Consider the following 26,607-nt stretch of genomic DNA (forward strand, 5'->3'; position numbering starts at 1 on the left):
ATGAAAGCAAATTGAAGATGACAAATGAAGATTAATTCTCAAGTTGGGACAAGGAAATCCAGACAAGAGCAAGTTCCCAAAACAGCACCTCCCAACAAACTGAGGATTTAATCACTTCCTGGGGGAGAGACACTGTCTCTCTCTCCATTTTGGTCACAACAAATGTGATCCACGCCTCACCTGCTCTTTGTCGTGCAGCTCGGACTCCAGCTCCTGCACACGCACGCTCAGTTGCGCATTTCTTTGCTTCTCCTGACTGGCCTCATTACACTGAACCTCCAGCTCTGCAATCTAAACACACACATCACACACAAGCCAAGGACGCATCAAGAGAGGCATGAACAACTTGAACACATATGATATCTGTACAATAGGTAGCCGGAGTTTAGTCATGGTCAAAAGGAGTACGACACACTGCTCATTTCCCAGAGAAATGTAATCATCTTACGAAGACAATACATTGGGAACATTTTGGGAAGGCCTTTTGTTCCCCCGCTTTTTTGTGGTTCATCGTTCGCCCCCAACCCTACTACAGTGCAGATTTTTAAGGGATTGTACAGTATACAGGCAAGCCCGAATTTAATGTGAGTCACCTTTTTGATTAGTGCAACAAAAACAAAAAAAGTGCTGCAGTTCAGCGGAAGAGATGCAGTATCATTAGAAGCAAAAGAAGAGGCAGAGAAGATCCCCAATGAAGTTTCAATAAATCATTTGTTCACACAGAGCAGAGAGAATATATTCCTGAGTGATGTTAAAGTAGCAATTGTTTGAAGGTAGGGCTGGCTATCGAGTCCAATTTCCTCAAATTGATTCCATTTCGATTCACAAGAGCAGTTTGATTCAGTTTTTTTTTCCAATTCAATTGGATTCACTTCTAATCAATCCGACAGATTAATTATACAACATCAATTCTGCTTAAATATCAAGGACATGATAAAAACGCCACAAACATTAAATTCAAAATTTAATTTTGCGGAGGAAGTAACTGGTTCAATGATTTAGTTGATTAATGAAAGTAACATGTTATAATCACTTAAGTCTTACACAAACATTGGCATCAGCAAGGGTGAGATGAAAAATATTTTCACAATTCTAATTTAACAATTGTAAATATAAATGAAAAATATTCTGAATTGTCTTAAATTATAAAAAGTCAGGTCTTTCATAAATGTAGGAAAATACTTTTGAATTCAAGGGAACAGTAAATTTCAAGAAAACAGCAAGATACAAAAAATGGCCTTTAAAATTTGTTCTTATGAATTTATGGGAAAATAGAGGTATTAAAATAATTGATTCATGGTTTTATGAATCAATACAGGTTCGAAAAGGAAAAATCGATTCCATATCGATTATTGGACTTTTTTTTTTTTTTAAACCAGTCCTATTTGAAGGTTTATAATTACTCTAGCATACAATATATGCTCATTTCCATTAGCCCACCTATAGCCTTTATGTTAGCATTATAAAATATAATTTTAGGGTTTGGTAAGGTTGCACATTTGATGTTTAAATAGATTTGATATGTCAGTTTTACAGTAGACGTGAAATGTGACAGCAGTTATGGTAGTACAGTGCCAAAGGGTTTGAGTCCCGCAGCTGCTACTTGATTATCACCCAAAAACAAATAAAGAGGACTTGTCAATTGTTTTTCACGTCAAGCTAAGTAAGCAGACAAAAAAACAAAATGGGTCAGTGTGTTTGTGCAGACTTCTTCCATTCCTTTCAGACATGCCAAAAAACGGCATTACCTTCTCCCTGAGCGTGTCGCTTTCCTCCTTGCAGGCACCGAGTTGCTTCTTCCAGCTCTCGACGTTAGCCGAGGACTCCTGCAGCGCGTCCACCAGCCTGGCGTTATTCTCTCTTAACGTCTGCAGCTCCGTTTCCCACTTCTTGGCGTTGGTGTTGCTGTCAGACGAGAGACGGTTCCAAGAGGAGCGTTATTAAAAGGAGCGAACATTTTAGACAGGCGCGTGTTGAAACCTTTGGGCCCACTGAGGTGACGCAGAATGAAACCAAATAATTCCAATGATGACTTCTTTGCTTGAAATGCACATGGTCTGGCCAGGAAATGTTTACAACATTTCTCGTCACTTCTTTATTCATGGCTGTATTGAAGTGTTGCTCTTTAATCACACATGGACAGACGTATACTAAAGACATTACAGGTCTCAGCCGTTTCGCATGCTGTCACAGTTCTCCGGTAAGCCCCAAAGCCATGTAGAGGCTAGGAGAAGCAATGTGAAATTAGCAATAGAACACTATACGCCAAAATGAAAGAAATTTGAAGTAATTTTAATTACTTTCATAGCTAGAGTAGGAGCAATTTCTGGAGAAATTGCGTGGGAATGCTGAAAGCTGAATGCTAATAACTGAATGCTAAAATTTGAATGAATGTAGAATGCTTATGAAATAATTGAGAGATAAATTTTGAAATTATGACCTAGGAAAAGCAATGTGAAATTAGCAATAGAACACATTATGCCAAAATGAAATAAATTTGAAGTAATTGTAATTACTTTCAGAACTAGACTAAATGCAATTTCTGTAGAAATTGCGTGGGAATGCTGAAAGCTGAATGCTAATAGCTGAATGCTAAGATTTAAATGAATGTGGAATACTTGTGAATTGAGAGATAAATTATAAAATTATGACCTCCTGGTTCCTGGACAATGCACTTTACCAACGAGCAGTGTAAGACACCTGGTAATGATTATAAGTTACATGTATGGAAGTGGGGTGGAAATTGATACTGTAAAGTTCCATGTCTGTCCCATTAAAAATGAATGGGGAAAAGTTGATATTAAAAGTTAAATTGTGGAAATACTGTAAGTCATGTGGAATCAGATGATATATACCCCGGGAGATGTGAATTTTTGAAGCTAGTTGAAATTTGAACAGTATAAAATGGAAGTATTATGTGGGAGTTGTTATGCAGCAAAATCACAAAAACATGTGGGAATGCTCCAGCATTCCCACAATAAAATGTCATTCAATAGAGTCAAATGTTGCCAGGTTGAAAAAAAAAAAAAAAACGGGGGGAGAAAAAGTCAATGTTGTTGCAGATGATTAGGATATTCTGGGGTCATTTGAATCCCATCTGGAACAACATCTGCCGTTTTATGCAATTATAATTTACAGCGTTCAGTACTAGGATTAATGAAGCTAAATGGCAGAGTGGATCAGTCTCACCCATCGGAGTAGCTCATTTATGTATGTGTGCGATAATCCCAGCAGCAATAAAGAGAGACAATTTCCAGAACAGTGTGAAACTCAAAACATTAGTTGGAACAGTACGAGTGATCCATATAACTGCCGGATCGGTAATTATTGAAGGTGTGATGTCCTCCGTAAGGGAGCTATTCCGAATGTGGTGAAATTATTTCATAATGTCAAATACAGTGGTGCCTTGAGATAAAAGTGTAATTTGTTCCACGTATGTCAAGGTACCACTGTAGTCGTGCTGTTGAGGCTCACTTATATGAAAGAAAGCTTAATAGGTGCTGCTGCTGAATCTTCAATCAAAAAAGAAAAAGAAAAAAAGAAAAATTGCTTTGAAAGTGCAAATCAAAAACCCAAAAGGGAAGCCTTACCTCTGCTCGACGGCACTCTTGAGTAGATCGTTCTCATTCTTCAGCAGGACAGCTTCTGGTCCCACATGAAAGATCTTCTCATCATCGGTGCCATTAATGCTGGAAGCCTGGTTTGTTGATGGCGTTTCACGTCCAGACTCCTGGTGGGGGCATAGGGGGCATTTTGTGCTTCGGGCCATTTTACATGAAAGGACTATCTGACCTGCAGCTTCCTCAAGTTTGATTGGCCTCTCAAAATTCTTGCACTGACTGAGAAATAGGACACTCCGTTGGCACAACACCGTAAACAATCATGACACGTCAACTATTACTATGTGCAACACTACTGCTGATACAGTGCTACCTTGACTCAAGAATATGAATCCTTTCTTGACCAGGCTCATACCTCAAATTACTTAACCCATTCAAACCCGAGTGATGGCTTACCTGGGAGTGATTACTCAGCACCTCCACCTTCTCCTGAGATTTGTCTTTTGCCATTTTTGCCGCCTCTTTGACCTCCTGGAACTTCTCTGCAAACTGAAAACGAGCGGAATGAGATTGAAGTATAGGCATCGTGATAATCAAGACGGACGCTTTCACGTTCGTTTTAACCCAGCACTGCAATTCAGTTTACAATTTTTGGCATTTCCCTCCTTCAAGTTGTGAAGGGTAACAAATCAATCAGACTTGACTGGTGCACCAAAAGCAATAATACAGTACCTGGTGGGTGGAGCTAAACAAAGCAGTTCACTGATTAGATGACATACAGTAAACGACTCTTTTGGGATGAATATGAAAAACATTTTCTACAACAAAGCTATCTTTTTGGAATAAACAACCATACGCCAACAAAAATCTAAGATGCGGCACATCCACCATTGTTTACTGTGACACGTCCCTCCTCTTTGCTGAATGCATTAACGAGTTCCATTGTGTTATGCTGGTATGATGTCACACATTCTACATAAATAATACAACACTGCCATCCCGCCTACACACCCTTCAGTAGATAATACGACAGATCACTCGTTCCAAACCATGTAATGCTTGGTGGAAATCAATTCATGGATCAAATGTGTGTAATGCTGAACACTCTTTACCTTAGCAAGCTGCTGCTCTGAGCTGAAGCCCAAACCGAACACAGTGTTGGCCCTGCTGTCTGCCCACTGGCCGAACTTCTGTGACGTCTTTGTGAACATCATGTTGGGTGTGATGGTGCTGTTGATGATAACCTGAGGAAAACAAGACACACGAAACTCCTGCTGAGGACACAATTAGACTAATGAGTATCAAGAGCTCCATTTACAATTTGCCGACAGATAAAACCTCAAGTGCGCGCTGCCAACTGCCAAGTAATGACAATATGTGTCTATGCGACTCACAAAAAAATTGTTCTGCTTTTGGGAGTGTATTTGGATGAACTTAAAATGAAGTCATTTGACCTTCACTCATCATTTCAATTAGGGATAGACAGATTATCGGCCAGGCAGATTATCTGTGCCGATAATTGTCATTTGACAAATATGTTGGTATCTCACTGAGCAGTGAATGCTTGCGAACGTAGCGAAATTTAGGATTTTCATCAGGATTTGTAAGATGTTCACAGACAGTTTTTACTTGCCGCAAAGACATTTTGAACATATTCAGACAATTTTTTACTGTCTGCAAAGATCTTTTGAAACCTTTTAAGAACCCTCACTCAAACCCCAAATTAGCTACATTTGAATGCAGGGAATTTTTCATTTATGAATGTATTAAATGTCTACTTTATGATGCTAAAACTGGGAACAACCTTCAATTTTTATTTAAAATAAATAAAATTAAGAAATGATGTTTAACTTTCGAAAAACTACAGTAGAAAACAGAACCATTTACTTGCTTAGTTTTTAATTTAAATTAACACAAGCTGATAACCTTGCAATTTGTTAGACTTTTTTTTTTAAAAAGCAGTCAATTCTTTATATGTTTAAAATTCAAAACAAAAAGCTTTTTTTTTTTTTGTAATTTTGATGCTAATATTTTCTCTTTTACTGCAAATGAACATCGGTCTCCTTGACTACTAATAATTGGTATCGGCCTTGGGGGAAAAACAAAACAAAACATATTGGTCTATAATGTCCAACTGCTCAGTTGAAATTAGTTCCAATATACACTACTCACAATTCAATATCACAATTAATATGATTTTTAATATTGTTTGGCCATAGTTTTAAGGGTAACTCCAGGATGAGCCTTAAATAGACTATAACCTTTACAGGTGAACTTAATTTAGTTGATCCTGTTTGAAGCCTCGTGATGGCAAGATACTGTTTTACAATTGTTAGGCGTTGTCTTGAGCTCATGATGTCATGCAAAATGTCAACGGCATGAGGAAGAAGACTGTAATTGAAGCAGGAAACATATTGGTCTATTCATAGATCAAACAGCAACTGTGGATTTTGACATTCAAGTCCTTGTTAGAACAGCAAAAGGGCAAAAAGTACAAAAAAAGAAAAACATTGAAAATGTGGACATGTGCATTCAAAAGTTTGGAGAAGGACAATTCAAGTTTACCTGTAAAGGTCACAGCGCAATTTAGGTTCATTCCTACATATTTAATCAATTTGAGCTCACTCACAGTGCAAGGTTTGTGTTTGTTGTGAAAACACGATAAGAGAAATTTGGAGCGATTGTAGTACATTAATCCATCTGATCATCTCCTCATACAGTTAAGGTGCTTTCCCCCTGCTTAGTGTTAAACAATCATGTTTTTCCTGTTCCATTTACTTGCTACATCCAATCGTAGAATTGGTGTCAAACGATGACATAATGTAAATATGTCTTATACTACTAATTTAGGCTCACCAGTCTGTCCTGTGCTGGATACTGGAAACCGAATGAGGTCAAGTATCCTTAACTGCCCCTATACTTCAAAATTGCTACGAGTTTGTGTCAAACATTCTCTATCAAAACATTGACTCAGCAATTCATATTTAACCCACAACTGAATTGAGTGTTACCCTTAAGAAGGCACACCGTGGTGATAACTGCTAACCCGCAACGCTTCAAGTTGTCAAATTACATCCACCATTTTGCTACAGTACTGTCACCTGTTGCAAACATGTTGCAAATCAGCTGTGGTTTAAAAGCCACTATAATAGAGCTCATCATCAGGTATTGTGCTCTGCATGTCGACAAAAGCAGTCACTTGAAAGCATTCACGTGAACCCAAATTAAACGATTGGGATCCACTGAAGACGGCTAAATTACTGGGCAGGTCTCGTTTCATAGCAACCTGGCTGTGAATGCAGCATTCGATTTTTCAAATCTGACAGATGTGCGTCCTTTTCAACAACCTGGAATATACGTCCAAACCTTTTCCAAGGTTACAACTATACAGACCAAATAACCTAGAAACAAAAGCCCAAAGACTTTTGTTTTGATTCAGGCTGCGTTCTACAAGGTTCATCTAATTTTAAAAACAAAGACGAGCCCATTTCCTCAAAGGCGAGAGAGTACTTTGGAAAATTCTGAACAGCACTTCATCCCAAACAGCTGACTTTCTCCACATTTGTTTGAAGACAAGTGTGAGCTATGAAACTTTAATGTTCATAGTGGAAAACTGGGCTGCTGCAAGATACTGAATTATTGTCAAAAAGACACAAAACAGCAAGCTCACCAATTTAGATGGCCCAAATCTTATAAAACTAAAATGTGGATGATTTACCTGTACCATATAGGCAAACAAGAAAATGGATAGGAGACGACCACTCTACCACTGAGCCATGCCGCCCCAAAAGAAGGGTTTGCCTGATGCAAATGTAGTTTTGACTTGAAATTAATTTGTTTGGAATTTTTTTTAAGCTTTGTTGTCGACCCCTGGCCTAATGTGTACTGTACTGTACTTGAAGGTTGTTTTACTGGCATACAGTGCCAAGGTACCCTTGAGCTTGGCATTGCACAACGCTGTCCACAGTTGTGGAACACTGTGCGAATTAGATTGCAATGCAACACAAAATTAATATTTCAGGAAGAGCAAAAGAGAATTTCCCAAAGATGATGCTCAAGTATTTAGTAGAAATCCTCATTCAATTATACAGAAAAAGATGTTTGCATCGCTTGTTTCCTCTTACTGTATGATCATAATAGCCATTAAGGCTGCTGTAGGTGGTATGAATGTGCATGCAAGACTGTAATCAAGTGAGTAGGCAAGTGGGAGAGTGTGACAGAGGAGAGGGAGGGGGAGTGGAGTGACATGAGCAGCTGTGGGGGTGGACAGCCAGGCCTGTATCAAGTGCAACAGGAAGTGCAAATTAAAGTGCTGCTGGCCAGTAACCTGAGGGCCCATTTCAAACCATCAGACAACTCAAGCAGCCCCTATGGAAATGTCGGCCTCGTCTGATTATGTATGTTGGGAGTTCGCAGGATAAGCAGAGTCATAGGTACGTAATATACGCTTGTCAAGTGGCATATAAAACACAATGTTGTCATAGATGAGAAAGAACGCAGACTGGAAGACGGTGAAACTGCAAGCATCATGTTTCCATCTGAGCCTTGAAACTTATCGTCTTACTTTTTAAATTCAAACTAAACATTACTGAGATAACTGGTCAATTACTGATACATACATCCACAAAATGATTTTTTATTGTTGATGCAGTATAATGCCTCTGTTGAGGTTTGTGCTAGGTTGCAATGACAACCAAAATTGGATAGAATTTGTTTGATAAATTAAAATAATAATGTTTTATAAGTGATTATACAATGTTTCAAATGTCTTTGATGGGTCATTAACATGTGGCCTTGACTTGGGGAAGTTTTTTTTTTTTTTTTTTTTTTTTTTTTTTTTTTTTTTTTTTTTTTTTAAAGCATATACGCCAAATTTTCTGGATCTTGTCAACTTCCCGATTTCCATCTCTGTTCTCAACCGGGTAGCCAAAAAAGCTCCCATACTGCTGCTGACTGACCTAAATTTCAGTTTCAATGTTGTATATATGAATATACATACAGTACTAATATTAGATCAAGATGTTGTGCTCACTATCTCTTACAGTACAGCAGGGCTACAAGTAACGATTATTTAAATTTATTAATTTGTTAATTATTTTGTCAACTAATTGATGACAAGTTTTAATTTCCATGCTTATATTCAAGAACAGGACATTATTTCAAATCAACAGTTCAGAAAATGTGAAGAAAAAAATCATTAGGATTTAATTAATGTGGTCTGCCAGAAAAATCAGAAAATCAGTCAGAAAATAGGCAAAAATGTTGATCATTGTTCTCCAAAAGCAAATGTTGGTAAATGTTTTTATTTCGATGCAACACAAAGATAAGTGTTTTAATGAGGGACTACAGAAAATTGGTAACATTTGCTTTTGAGAAGCAGAAATTTAATAAAATTTTAATAAGTTTAATCAAAGTTTAGTAAAATTAATGATCAATTAATTTGATAATCTATGAGTTGACAAATCGATCAATTTCTGCACCTCTACAGTGCAGCATTGATCACGGTTTGACCAGCATCATCTGATGTTAATAGTTTCAATTTCTTTCCATTGACAATCAAGTTGGTCGCGAATTGTGTCATCTTAATATAATTTGTAATGAATGAAAATGTTTTGGTGAATAAATTGGGTGCTGAAAAGTACATTTGTAATACTGTGGTAATTTTCCATGGTCCAAGTAGCACACATCAAGGCAAGGAGGAATCAGAAGTGCTACAAATGCATTTCTACTTGCTCTGTCATCATCAGTGAGCTGCCTGGCTCGTTCAGTGAACTAATATACACTGACAGTTTGTCATGATTAGTGCAGACAGCAGCAAAAAAATATTGTTCTGGACAGACCTGGCTTGTACATAAGGTTACTAGTTTTGTCCCCCCCCCCAAAAAAAACCCCAAAACAAATATAAATGAATCGAGTGGAATCTGTAGGTGAAGAGGATAAGGCGAGTGGGCATTGCAAATAGGTGTCAGAGAAAATCGCAAGACTGCTTGGTGAGGAGTCGTCACTTGGAAAGGGACAGACTGAGAACCAAATCGCCATCATCGGGTGTAAAGTTGGAGTGTGAAGTGTGTGAAGCTTCAAGTGGGTTTGAGTGAATTCCTCACCAAGTACACTTACATACATACAGTGCGCTATTTCACTATCAAAAGATCACGTCGGACTGTGCCCTAAATTAGAGCAACAGAAAAGCCAAAAGAAACGCACACCGGCATAATAACAGTTTCAACACAATTTCGATCTTTTATTTTGAAGAATTTTTTAACTCATTCGCTCCCAGCCATTTTCATAGAAGCAATCCCGTTCGCTCCCGGCTGTTTTACTGGATTTTGAATGATTTTGCCATGCCCACAGAATATTGTGTTCTATTGATATAAAAACATGGAACCTACCAAAAGAAAGATTAGAGTCTCTTCTTTCATGAGGAAAAAAAATATAGTTGTATCTCTTTCTGTTTTGCAGCAATTAGCATTAGAATATGGCTAGGTTTCGTCATTATTCACAAACCTGTTAAAAACACTGAGGAAGGAAAAGAGCTGTTTGCAACATGGCCCTGGTTGATCTCCTTTGCTCTGCTGCCACCTGCTGGCCGTTTGTGTAATAACTACCATTTCTGCAACTGTTCTTTGCAGTTGAGAGGCTGCATCAAAGCCTTCTGTATGCTCTAGCATAAAAAAAAAACCAAACTTAAAAAAACAAACAAAAAAAACATGTAAATATATCTTTGGGACACTTAAAACATAAAAAACAAAAAAACAAAAACGTATTTATAAGTTGTTGGGAGCAAATGAGTTAATTAGCAAGTCCCTCAATGATCTTGTTCGCTATATCTGAATTACCAGCACGTTTTCCCATACAAGAAGAAAATCCATTTACAAGCCATTAACACTGCTTTCAATGTCTCTCTGCCTTGGTCAAATGATGAGCCTGATAATGATGAGCTTTTGCCAACCAGAGGTCCAAGTGACGTCACGGTAAAATGTCCTATAGGATAATTGTAATCGAAATGGCCCATCGCAGTTGCCTGTGGAAGTGTCATTAGACAAAACTCCGTTACTCAGACGACAAAAAGGGAATAATGAGTGGGAGAGCGGAGAAAGGAGGTCTGACCTTGGGGAAGTACTGAAGAGAACATAAAAGTAGGCAAGATGAATGCAGTCAGAAATAAATGTAGCTATCCGTTCTTTTTTTTTTTGTATACAAATGAAGTCTTTTCTTAAAAATACGCCAGCGTGGTCATGGAGTCGCCAGTTATCTGCTGTCAGTACTGCGTGATGACATAACCTGATGAGTGTTGCCTCGCTGGCTTCAAGCAGTGGGAGTCACTTAACTAAACAACGCTTTGCAAAAACACGCAAATACCTCACCTAAAGAGATTTGAACCGAAAAATTGCTGGGAAAATCCTATCGTCACATTATACAGAGTTCTTTTTTTTTTTTTGTAATGATCAAAAAATTGCACATAACGATAACATTGCCTCCCAACCCTTCAGTTGCTCGTTCAGTTATTCCAAGTGTAAGCCTCGCAGACTTTGTACTCAAACAGAAGAGCAAAATCTAAACTGTGTGCTTTTCTGCTCTCTACAATCACTCACAAGTAATCAAAGGGCTAAAAATGATCGCATGACAATATCTGCGCCTTTTCACAAGGAGAGGAGGCTCTTATCACCATGGAAACATCATCTACACTCTCACCAAGCTAAGGAATGCTGGTGGTGTGAATATAAATATTTACAATTTATGTACAGTTGAAATGATATCTATTATTGCCTGCAATACCAAAATTGATTGCCTGCCATCAATGACATGTAAGCATTCTTAAAGTTAGACTTGCCATGTAGATGTAAGATGTTATTTGAGGAGCAGTTTAGTACTTTAATAACTCTTTCATTACCAGCCATTAGGGGTGTTAAAAAAAATCGATTCGGCGATATATCGCGATACTACATCGCGCGATTCTCGAATCGATTCAATAATAGGCAATATCGATTTTTTATTTTTTATTTTTTTTTAGGATTCACACCTTAAGCATGGAAGAATGTTATATGAACGGAACATTAAGCCTTAATATTTTATTTTAATGCTGTTTAAACATGAAACAGATTACAACCTCTATAAGACTGAAATTTCAGATAAATAAATAATACATTTTCATATAAATATTACACTCTACAAGCTTACTGATTAGTATTTTCTAAATTTGAATGAAAAAAAATCGCAACAATCGACTTATAAATTCGTATCGGGATTAATCGGTATCGAATCGAATCGTGACCTGTGAATCGTGATACGAATCGAATCGTCAGGTACGAGGCAATTCACACCCCTACCAGCCATATTAGAAAATTTCAAACTTCAATACCCACGCAATATTACGTTCAATAATTATATTTAAGCCGAATCTACCAAATGACAGAATACTTTTTGCCCCAGCCCATTCTTTTATAATTGACAGTAGAAAATATAGGTTTGCCAAAATACAGCCATTTCTCCCATGGACTCTGAAACTGTGTTTATTTCGTATAAAATGGGACAATAATGTCATCTACTGGTGGTTAGGCATCAGTAACGTTGTTTCCAAGTTTGACTTTTACAGTGGAGCATAATCAGATTCTTCCCATGTATCCCCGCTCTAAAAAAATACATAATTGACAAGTATACTTGTCACCGGGAGTGAATGAGTTAATGAAGTTGAGTTTAAACATGTGACAGACAATTGTTACTGTTCTGCTCTAAAATGGAAAACCTAACAAATGATTCCAAAGGGGCCAAGTGAGAACTGTTAGAGGGTCATGCCAACGTGAACTTCAACCGTCTTCCACAATAATGTAATTTATTTATAGCAAACATTACATTGGCTAGTTTAAATGGACTGCTACTTGTGTAAATACAATAAAAAATAAACAAAAAATAACAAACAAAAAAACCATTTATATATCTGCTCTATATGAACTGAAATGGTACCAAGTAAGTCAAGATCATGGTTCTGGAATGGTTAACAACCTTGCTCTTTAACCAAAATGTTGAAAATGCATTGACAATTAATAAAATATGGATAACCACATATTGGTTAAATGTGGTAATGTGACAAAGTGTACTGTAAATTGGAGTATTATGTAAAGTACATTTTATTTTATGTATAGCTACTGTAGATATGAATATATCTAAATATTGTTGATATACTAATAACATTATGGGGTGTTGCGTGTAGAATTTTGAGGGAAAATATGAATTTATTCCATTTTGAGATGAGGCTGTAAAAATTTGGAAAAAGTGAAACGTTGTGCAAACTTTGTGGATGCACTTTAAGTGATTTATGTGCGTAAGCATGTCATTTATTACATATGTTGTATGATTTCTGTGTTTTCCTATGGTATTTACTTTCTTTTTTGTATTTGTTATTCGTTTTAATTTTGCTGTTCTTTATTCACAGGTTACTGTATTATACTCTTGATTTTATGCATGTTAGAAATAAACTTCTATTGCTACATAATGACTACATATAAAAAGGTGAATTCCGATTGAAATTCATCATTCATGCACAAAATGGTGTGTAATTCAAAACAAAAAGAAGAATTGCTGAATATTTGATTATGACCTCAATCTGGATCTGGAACAAAAGTGTGGATCATTTTCAATTACACAGTCTCAAAAAGCTGAACAAATTTTGATTAAATGTGGTATGATAGTCAATGACAATTAATTTGCTTGTGATTCATATGCAGAAATCTGATACTGATGCCAATTAGAATTGCTCAACCCAAGGCGGAAGTCTCATTCTACGAATCCATGTCTGAATATTTATCAGTATCAGACAATGCTTATCTGATCTATAAAACTAGGGGGAACAAAAATCTTGCCTCATCACCGTGACCGAGCACACACTCATACCTTCGATCCATCCACACTGATGATGCGGTAGCTGTTGCGTGTGCTGTCGAAAAAATAGGAGACTGTGACGGCCTGTTTGCTGGCAGGGACCCAGTTCTTCTTGGTGGTGGGGTCAATTTGGAAGACATGGGCCCTGGTGGTGTAGATTGGCTGCTCCCTGAGGGGTTGAGACATGAAGAGGGAAAATTGTGAGCAGATTTGAGAGGCTCCCCTTTAAAGTGGAAGTCAACGTTAAGCATTTCTTGACAATATGTAACCTAATTCATCTAAACATGACGTTCTGATTAATATGGATTTTCCATTTCAAAAGTTATCCAGATACAGTTATAAAGGCAGCACCATAACACCACACGTGATACCTACCGGCTCCTACATCGCAATTCGAGAGAGACATAGACAGGCCAGTGATAATGTAATGTAACACCACCCAAAATCCTCATGGCGACTCAAAGCTATTAGCACATCAAGAAGAGTTCTCGTCTCTGATGTGACAAACACACATCACGTCTATCATCACATCTACTCCAACACTGAGGTGTTGAAATGGTTTTCATCACAGATCATATTGTAAATATTGTTGAGGTTAGGGCTAGCGGTATGCCAAAAAACGGCAGTTCACTATATTACTGGGGTTTAAAATCATCCATCCATCCATCCATCCATTTTCTTGACCGCTTATTCCTCACAAGGGTCATGGGGGGTGCTGGCGCCTATCTCAGCTGGCTCTGGGCAGTAGGCGGGGGACACACTGAACTGGTTGCCAGCCAAAGCGCAGGGTTTAAAATCATTGTTAGGTTAACATCTAGAACTAGAAAAAAATGCTAAAATGCTAAACACATTCTTTTGTGTACTCATAAATGGACAATTTCAATGACAGCAGCTCAAAGAGTTTCGTTTCAGAATGTGCAACATCAGTACGGTAATTTGTCTTCCAGTGTCTTGACTGGGTCATGCCAGGGTTATGTTTGGATCTAGCAAGGGTTGTGTTTGGGTCATGACCGTGAGGTCAACTGTCTGTTTTGAACTGATGTAAACGTCATCTAGTTTCAACTGGTCTTAAGCTATGTGATGTCAGGAACTATGTGATGTCAAGAATCTTTAATCTCTTTATCTGGTCAACAGCCAATCAGATAATTCCATGTCAGTCCTGTTACCCACATGTCTATCCACAGCCAATCTGATCAATTCACTGTCTATATAAGCCTAACTGAGAAGTGTGTGTTTTGTAGGATTATTCCTCTGTCCAGCTGGCCACCTGCTCCTCTTTTCTTCGATGCCTTCTCGTTGTTTCTGGTCAAGTCAAGTTAGTTCCACGCATCTGGATGTTATGCGAATAAAGTGTGAAACTCTTATTTGTGTCTGCGCTTTTGGGATCCAACCTCAGAACATAACATCCAATGTGATATGATGCAGAGATAGACGTACGACAGTAACAGTTTGGAAATGTTGAGTCTGCACAGTAATGGAATTTTGAGGCCGTTTAAATGCCAATAGGAAGTAGTGTTTATAAAAATACATAAATAAAACATAGCTAGCCATGATGTGACAGTTTCCAGTTTAAAGATTGACAAGACTCTTAAATATAAAAAACTACGTAGCCTACATAAAAGCGCTATAAGTAGCACATGTCGACATTCCAACAAGTCGACAGTCTCTACCAGAAACTGAATCATCTTGCTCTGTAACCTGTACATGACTCAGACGCTGGCTACTCGGGTGTCATTTTTCCGTTTTCCCACTTCAAAAAGTGGCAAAATGTGCAGAAATTTGCATATCCTTGCAAAGTATAACATGGTGTGAGGAGCTGCGGGACACATTAGGCAGTTTGAGGAAGAAAAAAACTGAAATGAAATGAAACTGCATTAGCAAGAGAATCCCACAAAGCACTTTATAATATGCACAATGTGTAAAGTCTATTATTTCATCCATCCATTTTCTTGACCGCTTATTCCTCACAAGGCTCGCGGGGGGTGCATCGTGAGGTTGGTGGCAATACCCAGCCCTAGTAGCCAAGGACACCAATAAGCGATATTTGGAGCTGATATTCATTTTCACTAAAAAGGAAAATACTGGCATCAAAATTAAAAAAAAAAAAAAAAATACAAACTGCAGCTCTTAAATTTGTTGAATTTTTAAGCATATGTTTATTGAGCAACTTTTAGGATTCATAAAGAGTTTTTAGGGTCTCCCAAGGGCCTGTAGTAGCGCCATGTCTTCAAAAGTCAAATAAAATTGTAAACAAGTAAATAGCTCCCTATTGTTTTCTACAGTAAATACAATTTTCCAAATTTTCAACATATCTTTCAGTATTAAAATGTTACTTATTGTGAGGGCCTTAATTCACATTCTCAAATTAATCAATGGACTAATGTCAATCAAGAGGACATGCATTTGAGTATATTGCCAGTTGAGAAAATTGTCAGACAAAGACGGACAGAAATTCACGAGCTAATAAATCTTTCACTTCCACCAGGATTACAGTTCTCACAGAAAATCAAAGCCTAACGACTGCACATTTAAGCCTAACTTCATTCCTCATCTGGTTGAAAAGAACATAACGCGTTCTACAGATCGCTGCTGCCGCTTTGCCTATATACACGCGTGCACACATACGCTGACCTTTTCGGTGGCGATGTCAGGAGCCAGCTCACACTGGCAGGGAAGGAGGAGTAAAAGGTCAACGCTTAACACGCGGGTGCACTCACACAACTGTTGGATGATTCCAGTCATCTGCTTTCCGGAGATAAAAAAAACCTCAGCTTGATTGATTTTGCTGGATAAAAGGGGAAGTATTGCTGTCGTTCAGAAGTGAGGAGACAGTGAATGGCATCTACCCAAGTTCAGTCGTGCTTTTCCTCACAAGGGTTTTGGGTGAAGAATGAGAGTGTGAGGTGGGGAACAACCTTACGAGTGGCCACACAATACAAAACGACAAGCACGATCCAAATTGAAAGAGAGCGGGGAATTATTTCATGCAGAACCTGCTTCTGTGGTGGGTCCAAAATATGGACATATTTCCCTGTGAGCCATAATGACGTCCTTGTATATGTTGAATTACATATGCAGTGTTCCCTCACTATAACGCGGTTCACTTTTCGCAGCCTCATTTTATTGCGGATTTTTTTTTTTTTTTTGTGCAATTTTGCATGCTATTTTTTATTTTTTTTAAGTAACGTACCTATTTTATAAAATGTATGAAGGTTTGAACATTGAGAATTTTTAAACAGAGAAATGTGAGGGAACTGCCTCGATGAGAAAAGTGTATATACTGTGTGGTGAGGGGTTTTAGAGCCTTAAAACTATTTATAATAAATGTAAATTATAAAGCTAACTACTTCGCGGATTTCATTTATTGCAGGTATTTTTTGGAAGCTAACCCCAGCGAGGGAACACTGTTTGGCGTAAATTTTCTGTAGGGCTGCTTAATTATGGATAAAATAATAATCACAATTATTTTGGCAATAATTGAAATCAAGTTCATTCAAAGGATTATTTATTTTTTGGTACAAAACTAAGAAAATGTTTAATTTTAATTTAACACAAAAATACATACATATATATATATATATATATATATATATATATATATATATATATATATATACACACATATACACATATATATATATATATATATATATACACATATATATATATATATATACACATATATATATATATATATATATACACATATATATATATATATATACACATATATATATATACACATATATATATATATATATATATATACATATATATATATATATACATATATATATATATACACATATATATATATATACACATATATATATACACATATATATATATATACACATATATATATATATACACATATATATATATACACATATATATATATACACATATATATATATACACATATATATATACACACATATATATATACACATACATATATATATATATATATATATATATATATATATATATATATATATATTAATGTTTAAAGGTAAAAAACAACAACAACAAAAAATATAAAATTAATAAATAAAAATAAATAAAATTCTTTAAATCACTATAGTATAGTACAGTAGTATTTAATAAGGTGAAAATGTATAAATTTAAACAACTCAAAAATTAGTATTAATCTTTTTTTTTTATGGTTATGCTGATTTTGTAATTCTGGAGTATAATAATTGAAATTGTAATTAAATTTCAATTAATTGCACAGCCCTCATTCACTGTACGTGTTTGCATTTGGTGAATAGATTATTGCAAAGTGATGTGGTGCACTTTGCAATAATGAGTGGATTTCATCAGTGGGTTAAAATATATTTGTTAAATGTTATTATAGCGGCACAAATGTATGAACTACATCAATTTCAGTTGCAATCCACTGGCCTTGGTCAGGATGCTGCGGATAGTGAACCATTTTGTTACGCCATCAATAGAAACAGACTATGTCCTGAGCAGGGACGCAGTAGGTGTCCACAGCTGTCACTTCATGCATCAGTACACCAGCTCACACAGCATTTCTGCACAGAAGCATGAGCAACCACCAGAATAGCGCTTGTCACGTTCGTCCAACTCAAATTAGGCAGATTACGCAAAGTCCAAAAAGGTACCGTATGGGTACCCATTTATTTTGGCAAGATTACATTTGGGACTTAATGGCAGCAGTTCCTCACCCGGTTGACTGCCACATGTTCACCCTCTTTATCCAATGCTTTAAATAATTTACAGGTGGGTGGGTGTTCTCAAGGGAATACATTTGCGTTAGACTGTGATGTACTAGCAAACTATGCTAGTTGTTTTTATTGTGCTTTTATTCCCATTAGTGCTGCAAGTGAACATGATGACAATACCAGCGACACATGCACACATGCAAAATGGGTCAGCCAAGTGATGATATTAGCAACATCAACATGGGAGGAATAAACTGTGCACGTGCTTGGTGGCAAGAACCACAAGCAGCAGAATTATGGCTGGGTGGTTGGTTTACAAGACGTGTTTATAATAGCTACCAACTATTTAATAGTGACATTTAAGCACAATCGATGAATGTTAAGTTTACTGTAAAACTGATTTAGAATCCATATACATTGCACAAGAATTATTTTTGAGTAAAGAAAATCTTTAAATCAATCTTTGCTGGATTTATTATATTAAAGGGATACTTTACTTATTTAGCCCTTTTTGGCAGTCAAACATTAATATTTTGCCTATACAGTGTTCCCTCGTTTTCCGCTGGGGTTAGGTTCCAAAAAATACCCGCAATAAATGAAATCCGCGAAGTAGTTAGCTTTATGTTTTCCATCCATCCATCCATCCATTTTCTTGACCGCTTACTCCTCACAAGGGTCGCGGGGGCTGCTGGCGCCTATCTCAGCTGGCTCTGGGCAGTAGGCGGGGGACACCCTGGACTGGTTGCCAACCAATCGCAGGCTTTATGTTTTACAATTCTTATACATGTTTTAAGGCTCTAAAATCCCCTACCACACAATTTAGACACTTTTCTCATTGAGGCATTTACATGTTCTCACATTTCTCTCTTGTTCAAACATTGATAATGTTCAAAACTTCATAAATTTTATAAAATGGGTATATTACTGCAAAAAAAATATGCAAAATTGCACTTTAAAAAAAATCCGCGATACAGCGAGACCGCGAAAATTGAACCGCGTTATAGCGAGGGAAGACAAATAAATAAATAAATTTGATATTTTCATTATTTTTCATGTACAATTAGTACCTTTAAAAACACATTTTGCAACTTGCTGTCGACTTAAGATGACATCACAAGGGCTCAGGTAACCAATCACAGCTCAGCTTGTGAATGTCATATAACCAAACCTAGGAAACAGGTGAGCTGTGATTGGTTACTTGAGCCCCTGTGATGTCATTTTCAGTCGACAGCAAGTTGCAAAATGCGTTTTTTAAGGTACTAATTGTACGTGAAAAATAATGAAGGTATCAAATTAATTATAGACAAAATATTAACTTTTTATTGCTATAATGGGCTAAATAAGTGAAGTATCCCTTTAACATCGTAATCGTCCATTATGACTCGGGGAAAAATGAAAAAGAAAACAACAAAAAGTGGGTTGGGGGGGCTTGATGTTGGGCTTTCGTTTACGTATAGGTCGGATGTGGACGAATTCATCCGACATGTTCATATGGCATCATATAGCTATCTGACTTATATCCACATACGAAAGACACCCGGGTAGAATTTTAAAAATTTGGACTTCTACTGTTCATGCTGCAGGGAGAAAATTAATACGTCCCATACAGGCAAAAAAATAAAAATAAATAAATAAAAAACAAACAGAATTGAGCTTATGTGAACATAACCTGGAGCAAATTTTCCTGCTTGGTTGGCCTGTTTTATGGAGCGTTCTTTTTTTGCATTTTGGGCGGACTGGCCATTGAGAACTTCCCGAACGGTCGGTCCATTTTCTCTTATAAATTCAGCGTTAATCAGCTTATCAGAGAGGAGAGTGGGCTCGATTTTTCTAAGCATCAAGCATACGGTCCTTCACAACGATCAACCGAGGCAGTGGGTCACAGAGCCCATCTTAATCTGCGATGTGGAAGGGAGAGGACACGAGAAGTCTCCACTGAGGCACAGCATGGCAGCAGATGGCCTCCTAGGCCTCAACCATCTGGCAAAGAGACTTCCAATCCGCCTTCAACCTGTCTCCTTTCATTTAGCAATTTTTCTTTACCACCAAGTGGTGCCGCCACTTTCCTTCTGCACCTTCTCGGAGTGCCCCTCGATCAGACAGAAGACACACTCAGATTAGGCTTATAGTCTGCTCTCCTGGCGGGGGTAGCAACAGACCCATGGCCACGTCACATGTGAGCCTAATCAATGAGTGTTAAGCCTTGGACAGCCAGAAGATTATCATCTATCTCAGTGTTAGCTTTGAACCCAGCGGGACTTAGTTTAAATAGCAATATGCGGCTTGCTGTCGGTGCCTGTGCGGAAAAAAAAAGGAATAGCTAAAGTTTCTCGAGGAATATTCCCACAAGCCAATAAAATTGAGCAAGTGAAATGTACTTGGAAGTATCAGAAAGATTGCTCTCATTAAAATGCATAAATCTCTCTACTGTCTTTGGTTTAAAATAACTGATGTAATTTTTTTATTTTACAGAAAAGGGACAACGAATTAGAAATTGCACTTGGGAATCAAATCAATATTAATGTGTCAATGTCACGAGGGCAGCAAAAGTTCACATGACGTGTGCGATTTATTATTAATCTATAACGACATTTAGTAACAAACAGGCCATTGCCAAAGGGCCACAAGTCAGACAGCCGACAAAAAAATAGAAAGGAAAAGAAAAACTGGCATTAACATCACTACAAAGAGCAATCAGGGTCATTCGGAATTTCCACTTGTAGGCAAGGCAAGGCAAGTTTATTTGTATAGCACATTTCATACACAAGGCAACTCAATGTGCTTTACACAAGGAAAGAACACATAAGCATAAAAAAACAGTAGTTAACATTCAGAGAAAAAAAAAAAAAGAGAAAAAAAAACAAAACAAAAAAACAAACAAAACACTTAATTACAGCTGTTTAAAAGTCCCTAATCAAAGGTATAAGAAAAAAGCAAAGTTTTTAACCTGGATTTGAAAGCATTTACACTCGGGGCTGACTTCACTTCTGTTGGTAGCCTATTCCATCTATGTGCAGCATAATAGCTAAATGCAGCTTCACCATGTTTGCTTCGAACTCTGGGTTCCACTAGTTGGCCCAAGTCTGTGGATCTCAGAGCCCTGCTGGGTTTGTACTCAATCAGCATTTCTTGGATATATTCAGGACCCAAACCATTTAGTGATTTATAGACGAGTAGCAGAACTTTAAAATCGATTCTACAGCTGACAGGGAGCCAGTGTAAATCCTTAAGTACTGGAGTAATATGTTCTGATCTTTTTGTTTTGGTCAGAACTCGAGCTGCAGCGTTCTGAATGAGCTGCAATTGTCTCATGTTCTTTTGAGAGAGTCCAGTCAGAAGACCGTTACAGTAATCTAGTCTGCTGGAGATAAAAGCATGGATAAGCTTCTCTTGGTCTGCTTGAAGCATGCAGTCCTTCAGTCTGGATATGTTTTTCAGCTGGTAAAAGGCTGTTTTAGTGATAAATTTAATATGATTACTGAAGGTCAGATCTGAGTCTATTAATACCCCAAGATTTCGAACTTGGTCTTTAGTTTCTAAAGACAGTGACTCAAGCTGTTTTTTAACAGCAATCCTCTTTTCTTTATTGCCGAAAACAATGAGCTCCGTTTTGTTTTCGTTCAGCTGAAGGAAATTTTGGTTCATCCAGTTGTTAACTTGCTCTAGAGAATGACACAATGTGTTAATAGAACTGCTGTCATTTGGGGACATCGATAAATACAGTTGTGTGTCATCTGCATAACTATGATAGTCAACATCGGTGTTCTGAAGCATTTGACCCAAATGTAACATATACAGACTGAACAACAGGGGTCCAAGGACTGACCCTTGAGGGACCCCACATATCATGGCCTTTCGATCAGATTCAAAATTTCCAATGGTCACAAAGTAACTCCTTTCCTCCAAATAGGACCTGAACCATTTAAGGACTGTTCCATTTAATCCCACCCAAGTTTCCAGCCTGTCTAACAGTATATTATGATCACTTGTACAGTATCATTCAGACAGATGTGAGGTCATCAACATTCGACAGGTTAGGCTTTGCACATGGTGGTTTTTGCAAGCATATATCATTCCCTGCATAGCTTGGCAACTGAGACTGGAGCAGTATTGCAAAATTAGCACGAGGCAAAAAGTTTGTCTATCCTTGATTGAGCTCACTGCCAGTCTGAGAAGTTTGGCGTTGTTGAGCATCATGCGAGTAATCTTCCGCTGGAAATTATGAAGTTGGTATAGGTAAGGTTTTATCACTCACCAAAGTATCCGCTATATAAAGCTTTTGTTGATGCTCAGTTCCACTGCAGCCCTCTGCATAGAGCTGCTCCATTATTGAAAAGATAATAATCGTGATTATTTTGAAAATAATTTAAATCACGATTATTCAAACAATAGTTTTTTTTTTTTTTTTTGGTACAAAACAAGAAAATGTTTAAGCATTTAAAAATATTAGGACTAATGGTGGGGTTAGGGTTAGAAATGAAACACTATACTTATGTAAGTTCCTTTTGGACCAAACAGAATTTAGAATAACATATTTATAATAATATATACGGATTTATTTATTTATGTTGGAGTGCAGCTTGTGCACTGTGCAATAGGACGATCTTTTTTTTTTTTGGTACAAAACAAGAAAATATTAAATATTAACACATTTAAAAAAATATTAAGACCAATTAAAAACACTATAATTATGTAAGCTCCTTTTAGACCAAACATAATTTCTAATAATATATTATGATAATACGTATTTATGGATTTATGTTGGCAAAAACTTGAAGTTGGAGTGCAGCATGTGCACTGTGCTGTAGGACGATCATTTATTTATTTGCTACAAAACAAGAAAATATTTAAACGTAAAAACAAATAAAAAATATTAAGAGAAATAAAATTATTTGAAATATTAATTATGCAAGTTCCTTTTGGATGAAACAAAAATTATTAAATTATTTTAAAAATTTAAAAAAGATGCAAATGTGCACAATTAAAATCTTTTTTTTTTTTTTATTAATAATGTTTTTTTACGATTATGCTGATTTTGTAATTGTGGCGTGTAATAATTGAATTTCAATTAATTGCACAGCCCTTTGCATGAACACCTGCTCTAGAAGTTTTCATCAGCGGTGGTAGTAGCCGGTCTTCTGCTGCGTTATTTGAGAAGAACAGATCCTGTTTCGAGAACCTTTCAGTGGATAAGTGAAAATTGGACTACATGTTGGAGGCCATAAACATTTATTTAAGTATTATTTTTCACTTTTTTTTTTTTTTAAGATCAACGGTGATCTTGCATTCATATCATCCTTTCAACTACGGTTCTAAAGAATGGAAAGATCTATTTGGACTTGCCAGACGTATTGAGGTGTCAAGTGTAACTACAAGCTGGCAGTGAGTAAAAGCAGGCGAGCGCTGCGTCACCATGTTGGCGACATGAGCTGCCTAAGACTGGCTCTCAGCTGCAGGTCCACAGGGGCCAGTTTCATGACAACACTGTATGGACGACATTTCAAAGCATGTTGGGTGAGTATGCAGACCTCATGAGCGGGAGTCATTGCTGTGGTAGTGAGTAAGTAAGGTCTGGGGAAACAGGTCGTGCAGCATTCCTATAACATTACTGCAGCCAAACAACTTTTTGGCTGTAACTGGCCAATTATTGTCACTGACTAGCATTTGACAGACGCAAACATTACCACATATTGTTGTATTTTTTTCCATTGTGCACACAGAAGGAAGAATAAATATACATATGCCATAACCAGTACTCTCCCATTGAGTCTGAATATTAGAAACACCTCTCAGTGCTATACAGTAGTTGTAGGCCAATGCAGTGAACAAACATCGCTACATACCGTAAATAGATTGAACGCATTCTGGAATGCCAAGTGACCACTGATTCGTCTGGATTTAGAATTGATTTTTCCAATAGAAACGCATGCGGTTGTCAGCTAGCCTCACTAGTAATTAGGGATGTAATGATATCCAAATGTCACAATTTGGTATGTCAATATGAACTTCACGAAAAGAAAACTATCACGAAAGAGAGGTGAGGTTGATGAAAAGCTCAAGAAACTGTATAAAAACTGACAAGATTGTTAATAAATGATCATGATATTGAAAAATAACGAACACTACTGGGATTGTGTACATGATAGTGACAAAGAAATCGGGTTGGCCAGTCATTTTAGTGTCATAGGTTCCTATTGACTCAGTCATTATGTACTATTAGGGCAAAAGTTGCACTTGTAGTGGAATAAGAATTACTAGTAGCACAATCATTCTACAAGTGCACTAAACTGTGTTTTGAGGACTAGTATATGGACCTTAACCTAGAAACTAAGAATATAGAGTAAATGGCTTTCCTTATGTAAAAATCCAAATGGATAGTGGTAGACTATCAGAATCGATTTGGACCACAGAGACCGCATAGGAGAAAAATAGTCTGGAGTGCACCGTGGGTGTCCACAACGACCTCCACACTTAATTGCAACACGCACTGCCAGTGGGCTGCGTTGAATCACCCTAAAAGCACATTTTGTACATAGCGATTTACCGGAATCTATGGAAAATTCATATCGTAATTCTGTTTCAATAATAAAGACATTTTAAGGACATTAGTGGATGCTAATTTTAGGTCTCAAATGGGGGGAATTATTAAGATGATCCTGCTCTGGAGCATTAGCTTTACATTAAATAGGGGAAATAAAGAGAAGGGATACAAAAATGAGGGCAGGTGTCACATACAGCGAGTCTTGATAGTGGAGTACTCACCCCATTGTAATGTGGATATATTTCGGATCAGTGCGCTATAACCTGACGCGAGAAGAACGCGAATCAAAGTCCACAATCTTCAGTTACTCCCTCCTTCGAACAAGTCCGTTGTCGCTTACAGAAGAGCACTTATTTCTTCCGTGGGGTTCGCTAAGCCCTGTCTCCTCCTGCGCCTGTCAACCAAGTTTTCGCCTGCTGTGTTCAGCTTCGCCACACACGCGGCGGCGTCTAAATAAATAAATAAATAAAAAAGAAAAGAAAACGAATACAACTAAAGCTTCCACCTCGCTGTTCTTTCCCAAGTGGCCGCTGAATTAGTGGAGTTATGTTGGCGTTTACCTGCCTGACTTTGTACCTCCTCCTCCCCCCAAGTGAGTGGGGATATCGAGTTCCACACGCGTGCACCAACAGCAGCAGCGACACGGAGCGGTTTACATCTGCTCACGCGCCCACACTTTTTTTTTTTTTTTTTTTTTTTTTTTTTTTGCCAAAACCAGCGTCGGGAAGTAACTGAATACAAATACGTTTTCAGGTATCTGTAGTTTACTTGAGTATTTATTTTTATAGAGCTCGATACCGGGCTGTCCGCAATAAAAATCTGTATAATTGCCATTATAAAATAATGAACTTTTTTTTTTTAAACGCCCCAAAATGTAGGAACCACTTGGATAAAACCAAACAATTGGGGTAGGCTACCCTAAATGCATAAATAAATAAATAAATAAATAAATAAATAAATAAATACATATTTTTACAATATTACTAAAATATTGGAAGGGAGGGGTGTCAATGGGTGAGTGCTGAACAATGGTGAGTGATATGTGTCGGTCCACTTTATTGCAAATCAATTTTCTCTATTGAAAAGAATGGAGTGCTTCAATAGCATACACTAATTTTGTGTTTTAAATGACTATACATTTCCAATTGTCCTAAAATAAAATAATCTAACCTAACCTTGTTTTATTCTTATTTATACTGCATACAGCATTCTGTTTGCATATCTTTTTTTCTTTTTTTTATTATTCATTGTTTTACAAAACAAGAACTCTCTAAATAAAGTTGAGTTGCATTAAGTTGAGTCAATAAAGAAAAATAGCACAGGTATTGTAAAATATAAAATTGCTTGGCATCAGGCAGAATCCTCAAATGTCCAAAACCATCACCTTACAGGGAAAACAAACAAACAAACAAACAAACAAACAACAACAAAGGCATGTTTGCTGTTGAACCATTAACATTGCATCGTCAGAGAGAGCCATTTTCAACCCTTTATATTGGTAATTTTTTTAAAACTTCAGACCTTTGGGGACTGACCAGTAGACTGGTGGAAAAAAATATGAAATTGATTAAATTTCAATGTTTCTAAGTGACAATGAAATGGTTTTATAAAGTGCAATAAAGCCGAAGTAACAGACTCACACGCAGACACACAGTTGCACAATGTGTAATGTGTGCCTTTAAGGGTCGTAGCCTAGTGAGAGACATCAGAAGCTATTGTTGCATTCGGGGAGAGTGGGAAGTGGGACATTTCCAACTTCATATCAGGAAGTGTACATGGGAACTCTCCTTTGAACTCAGAGATCTGAGTAGCGAAGTCGGCAAAAACGGATCCCCGACTTTACTGACCGGCTTCAATCTGACATGACTCGACAATGGCGACCCCCATGGAGAGACCGATTATGAATCGTAACACATAGTTTACAATTTTTTTAACAGAT

At 37.2% G+C, this 26,607-nt stretch overlaps 1 protein-coding gene across 3 annotated transcripts in view; it reads right to left on the minus strand.

Annotated features, from left to right (window-relative positions):
• homer2 (homer scaffold protein 2) overlaps positions 1 to 26,607 on the minus strand; it is a 40,074-nt gene that overhangs the window by 12,404 nt on the left and 1,063 nt on the right. The window contains exons 1-7 of one of the 3 annotated variants that reach the window (XM_077518643.1): positions 24,890 to 25,307; positions 13,449 to 13,605; positions 4,673 to 4,804; positions 4,017 to 4,109; positions 3,591 to 3,730; positions 1,749 to 1,905; positions 181 to 291 (exon numbers count right to left, since the gene is read on the minus strand). In XM_077518643.1, the coding sequence (XP_077374769.1) occupies positions 181 to 291; positions 1,749 to 1,905; positions 3,591 to 3,730; positions 4,017 to 4,109; positions 4,673 to 4,804; positions 13,449 to 13,605; positions 24,890 to 24,894 (795 nt within the window). In that variant the 5' untranslated portion in view covers positions 24,895 to 25,307. Of the gene's footprint in view, positions 1 to 180; positions 292 to 1,748; positions 1,906 to 3,590; positions 3,731 to 4,016; positions 4,110 to 4,672; positions 4,805 to 13,448; positions 13,606 to 13,811; positions 14,062 to 24,889; positions 25,308 to 26,607 lie in introns of those variants that run through there. The other 2 variants (XM_077518642.1, XM_077518644.1) reach the window with 2 other exon arrangements.

The sequence above is a fragment of the Festucalex cinctus genome, chromosome 4, assembly GCF_051991245.1.
Source record: "Festucalex cinctus isolate MCC-2025b chromosome 4, RoL_Fcin_1.0, whole genome shotgun sequence".
Lineage (NCBI taxonomy): Eukaryota > Metazoa > Chordata > Actinopteri > Syngnathiformes > Syngnathidae > Festucalex > Festucalex cinctus.